This window comes from Azolla caroliniana, unplaced genomic scaffold, assembly GCF_043228905.1.
Source record: "Azolla caroliniana isolate FFs.n. ecotype wild unplaced genomic scaffold, voAzoCaro1.0.p SCAF_3, whole genome shotgun sequence".
Taxonomy (NCBI): Eukaryota; Viridiplantae; Streptophyta; class Polypodiopsida; order Salviniales; family Salviniaceae; genus Azolla; species Azolla caroliniana.
In genome coordinates, this window is record NW_028230438.1 from 23471808 (window position 1) to 23477209 (window position 5402).

General features: G+C 43.6%; 1 protein-coding gene across 1 annotated transcript; it reads left to right on the forward strand.

Moving 5' to 3' along the window:
- The first annotated feature begins 608 nt into the window (after positions 1-608).
- On the forward strand, positions 609-5023 carry LOC147866690 (protein TORNADO 1-like). The gene is made up of 2 exons (XM_087317144.1): positions 609-2100; positions 2192-5023. Exons 1-2 carry the CDS (start codon positions 879-881, stop codon positions 4888-4890), a joined length of 3921 nt encoding a protein of 1306 aa, XP_087173270.1. The 5' UTR covers positions 609-878; the 3' UTR covers positions 4891-5023.
- The last annotated feature ends 379 nt before the right edge of the window (positions 5024-5402 follow it).

A 5402-nucleotide genomic window follows, 5' to 3' on the forward strand; every position in this document is an offset into this window, starting at 1 on the left:
GAGCTCAACATGATGGCAATAAATGTGCAAAGAAAGCATGTTTTCTATCATATTATGTGGGTTCATATCCGTAAGGTTTCATTTTCTTTCTGCACTGGTAATGAGGTTTGTTTCAAAAATTGAAGCTCAAAAAGCACAATAAATAATCTTGAGAGTTTCTGATTCCTCCAATACAGGAGTTGACCTGGAGTTATATAATCATATGATTGACAGACAATGTGACAGACAAACTTACCTACATTACATGTCCAAGATGCTGAAAAGGACTACCAATAATCAGTAGATGTAACGAGCCTTTGACTGCCATTTTCTGATAATTCCAGCTTTAATGGCGGGACTGCATACAGCGTTGAAACCTTTAATACACTCAAAATAATTCCCAAGCTTATCCCAAACAACAAATATTACCGTCCAAACACTTTGGACTGAGTCCATGTAGACCTAGTCCCAGCTACTTGCATCAATAATTATGCGTTGGAGGCCCAATCTGGGTCCTTCCATATTAATTATGTGCGTATTTGATATACATTAAATCTTTCCATGTATTCTCTTATTTAAGCCTAATGTACTAATTAGGCTATTAGCGTAAATCAAAATAGATTTACATTAGTGCTGTGATTGCATTGCAGTCATGCTACTTCAGAGCTCATCAGTCAGAATTTATTGCAACAAATTAATGCCATACTCTGCTTATTCCATTAATCCTCTGCACGGATGCCTGGATTAATTGCCTGGAAGCTAATCTGATTGATTAGTTTACCTTATTTTGCATATATACTTGATCACTACTCGATCCAGAAACTGCCGAATTGAATTATATCTGCCAGTGAATTATCGCTCCTGCTTTTGGTGGACTTTCTTCTGCAGCAGTTTGAGAAATGGCTAATCATTCAGAATCCACATGCAACGGCAATATTAAGAATGAAGTGGCCGCGGCCGCGCCCAAGCAGCAGATCAACCTTCCCCCACCTCACCGCTACATCACTGTGTGCTGGGATTCTAATTATCTGAAGGAAGCCTGTGAGAAATCTAGAGCAGCTCTGAATGGTATGAAGAGGAGGTCCAGAGGAGGAGATCATCATGGGACACATCAGTTCTCTCATCTGATGGATGCCATGGAAGTAGAGAACCTCTTCCTCATCGGTAGCAAGAGAGTGGAGTATGTAATCCAGCTAGATTATGCATCCATGGGGAGAGAATGGGAATGGGGGAGCAGAGACATAATGCTGGATTTAGGGGCGGGTGGATGTCCCAGGCGGCAACAAAGACTGGAGTACCTCCTGGAAGCCGCCAAATTTAGCCGGGGAGCCGTTTACCTGCTGAATCTGGGCCTCAGTGAAGACGAGAAGTCGGCTTGGCTGGAGTCCATTCTCTCTGTCTCTTCTGCTGCAGATGGAGATGGAGATGGGGATGGAGATGAAGCGGGTCCCAAGAGCCTGCTCATCACCAACTATGCTGAAAAGATTGATGATCTTTTGAAAGCACTCCAGAGAAGCAAGGGCCTTCACCATCTGTCTCTGCAGTTCTGCCACATGACTGATGAATGCGTGCAGGTGTTGAGTGGCCTCAGATCCCTCAGATCCCTCCATCTTTACCGTGCCTATGTATCTCCCCAGTTTGTTACGACATTGGCGGGCCTTCATGCCTCACCCCTGGCTGCCTCTCTCCAAACACTGTCTATCCAGGAAACCCTATTACTGTTAAATGACGGTGGTGTTTTCCTGAAGCGATGGCTGCACCTCAAAGAGCTTACCCTAATACAAGACGAAGGAAGTATCGCAGAAGAAGCTCTACTGGAATGCATGGATGCCCTATCCCAATCAATGAAAGACAGCACCTCGCCTGAACCTCGATTTTACAGCCTATCTCTGGGGCCATTCCATGATTCTAAAGTGGTCTCAAGCCGAAGCACTGTAGCTGCTATGGTGGATGCACTCTCTCGGTCCGGCCTTCCATTCCTGGAGCTGGTGGGCGTAACTTCCATGGATCCTGCTGTTAAAGCCCAGATTTTAAGGAACCAGCGCCAATTCACGCTGGGAGCTCTTGAGAAAGTGAAGGCAACATCCATGCGACTGTTCATCTGCGGAGATCCATATGCAGGCAATTTCTTTTCCCCTCAAACCCTAAATTAAACTTATCTTAGTCTAACCGAAATACTAACCTAACATTCGTTGATTATACTGTGGTTCAGGGAAGACAACTCTTCTATCCACCATGCATTCCATCCATGCTCGAAAGAGACATAAGCTGAGAAGGTTCCTGACCTATTTGCATATCTTGCAGAATCGCACACAAGGAATCGAAGTCAGATCCATCACGAAAGATGGGATTCGATTGTCTCTGTGGGACATGGCAGGTCAACAAGAATTCCATGCATTCCATGATTGTATGTTCCCAGACACAGGAGCAAGCATTTATCAGACTCCATCCATGTTCATGTTCGTGTGGAGTCCTATACGCAGCCACTCCAATGGAAGAAGATATGGAAGTGTGAAAACAGCCGAAGAATTTAAAGAGAGCTTCGGGTATTGGCTTAAGTTTCTTGCCTCCAAACGCCGTCAATCCAACACTACCCTTAAAGTGATCGTGGTGTTCACGCGGGCAGATCAGATGGAATTACTCCCGAGTGCTCTCTCAACTTCAATTACTTCACTCCGATCACAATTCAAAGACGTCATTGAAATTGTCGACCCCGTCTTTGAGGTGGATGCAAGGAAGAAGGATGGACCTGTGAAAGACGTCCTAGAATGCATTTTTGAAATTGCGAAACAGATTCTCCAAGGTGTTGAGGTGTACGACATTTGTACACAAGTGAGTGAACATCTATCAAAGTATTCGAAGATGACGAAGCAACGAATCATTACATGGTCCGAGTTCAGCAATATTTGCATACGTCAATTTCCTGTTCTCGATGATGAAGCTCGACTAGAGGCAATTGCCTTGACTTTGAATGATTCGGGGGTTATCATTTATGTAAACAATGTTGCAAGCATTGTTCTTGATCCCAATTGGTTCTGTAGTCAGATTATAGGCAGTCTCATTCATTTTGCTGAATCTACATCGTCTAAGAGGACGATGAAAATTCAAGGATTCGCAGATCGAGTTTTCTTGGAGGATAAACTTGAATCTATTATCAGATCGGATGCAAAAGGGTCACTATTGGTAGATTTGATGGAAGCAATGCACCTCTGTTGTAAGGTTTCAACAAGCAATGGGGATCGTCTTTTTATCCCAGCCACGCTGACAAATACCAAAGAGATACTAGTGGGTTTTGAACAACTCCAATGGAAATCCACCGGCAATGATGCTGCTTATACCTACATGGGTAGAAGGCTAGAATGTGAAAACAAAGAACTCAATTTTCTTACACCAGGTTTGTTTCCAAGGATTCAGGTCCTATTAAACAATGCATTCCGAGAGGTTCACGCTGACGTGACACTCGGAAAAGATTTCATACATATTTGCATGTCACCCATAGAGCTAATCGTTGTGTTTTGTAAAGCAAAAGTAGATAATGTAATAGATGTGTTAGTTCGGGCGTCAACCAAAAGTCCAGATACCATGTCCATTACCTTAGATTATATGGAAAAGCACATTATCAGCAGTTTGATTGAAGTATGTGCCCAACCTAGTGGAATACAAGGAGTCAAGCTGATCGAAAGTGTCATCAAGCCCGAATCTTTGCACGACCCATCAATGGCGCGAAATAGAGAAGATCAATGCATAGAAATGAACTACTTGAAACAAATGCTGAGAAAACATCTTGAGCAAGGCCGTATAATTCCGCAAAATCATGTTGCGGATGAATCAGATTCAGCACATTCGTATATCAGTCTCATGGGATATGTGAACTACATGGAGGAGGTGAGCACCTACCACGAATGCTTGGCGGACGCGCTCGATGAACTACAGGTGCATGATGAAGTTAATAAATCAAAGACAATGAGGTTTGATTCAAAGAGAGAGCACAATAAAACCGAAGGCATGCTGTTGCCAGGAGATCGAATATCACAAATGGGAGGGGATGCAGGACACATCATGGAGATGGTAATGTTTCTCTGCAGCCAGGTGAAAGAGGTTAAAAATATAGTCCTTGCCAATCATGCAGGGATAACAAAGCTAAACGACAAGGTGGATGAAATGAGTAAGAAGATAGATGAAATACATAAAGAAATTGTGGCATTAAGGAGAGATGTTGTGAGCAAGATTGAGAGAATTGTAGAGAAGCTATGGAAATTTGGCATGGAGGATGAGTTGGGGTCGAAGCGCCTCCTCCCCAGAATCATCTCGATCACCACAGAAGGCATCGGCACGGCAAAGAGGCTGGTGACTCACTTGTCGAGATACCATTCATCGTCTGTGCGAATGGAGCTCCTCTGCGAGGGCCCCTTGGATTCCAAAGGGGGAAGCCATGGGAATTTTCCGCACCGAGTGGAAGAGCAGCCGGGCATCATCATCGATTGCCAGTCGGAGAAACTGCGGAAAGCCATTCCGTATGTGAATGCTGTCCTCAGTGTCTTGACCATAGCTGCTAAGGTTGGCATAAACATCCTGGTTCCCTCTGCAGCCAATGTTCTGCCTGATTGGGCTCCCCAGCTCAGAGCAGCTAAAGACTATCCCTTGATATCTACTGCCGCTGCCGCTCTCAGACCCGACGACCGCAGTTTGTCCACCGCACCAAGCATGCCTCGTGTGAGGATATCAAAGTCGTCTTCCGAAGAGTGGCAGAATTGCTTGGCGGACATATTGGCGGACCATGGAGGTGTGAGCGACGACAACATAGCCCAGAAGTTCCGCCTGAAATGTGCCACCCACAGAAAAGCAGATGGGAGCTGTGATCACGTTGCATGGGTATGTGAGAAGCATTACAGAGCCCAAAGGCCATTCTAGCTCCAAACATTCTGTGGGTGTGTGACTACTAGCATTGGATCATTGGAGAAACTAATTGTTTATATATCCAGATCTTTACCCTTTTGTGGCATGTATGACTAGCAATTAATTGGATGTATTATGCTTTCATGAATTTTTCTTCTTGATGAACATTTTATTCTTTACGTTATTATATCCTTTTTTTCAAGATTGTGTTGCACCAGGACTACCTCCTAACAAGCCACCTTCACCTATAGTGTACATATCTATGGCCATTTCAACATTCTTAATATCATGCAAAATATCCCCTCCGGTAATAAACATTTATTGGACTCAATGTAACTTGATATGCACATCCCACTATAAAGTACACATGTTTAATTTGTTCCTAGCATGACGTTCACTACAAATAATCCCTATTTTTATTTATTTGTGATCCATCTGTATATGCTCTTTATCAGTTGAGCAGAAACCACACACTATCTTGTGCAAGTAAATATATATTCTTTTTTATATCTAGTTAGTTGCACTAG

Coding starts and splice junctions, on each gene's coding strand:
- LOC147866690 (XM_087317144.1), top strand. CDS start 879: ATGGCTAATCATTCAGAATCCACATGCAACGGCAATATTAAGAATGAA. Junction 2,101..2,191: donor CTGCGGAGATCCATATGCAG/GCAATTTCTTTT, acceptor ACTGTGGTTCAG/GGAAGACAACTCTTCTATCC.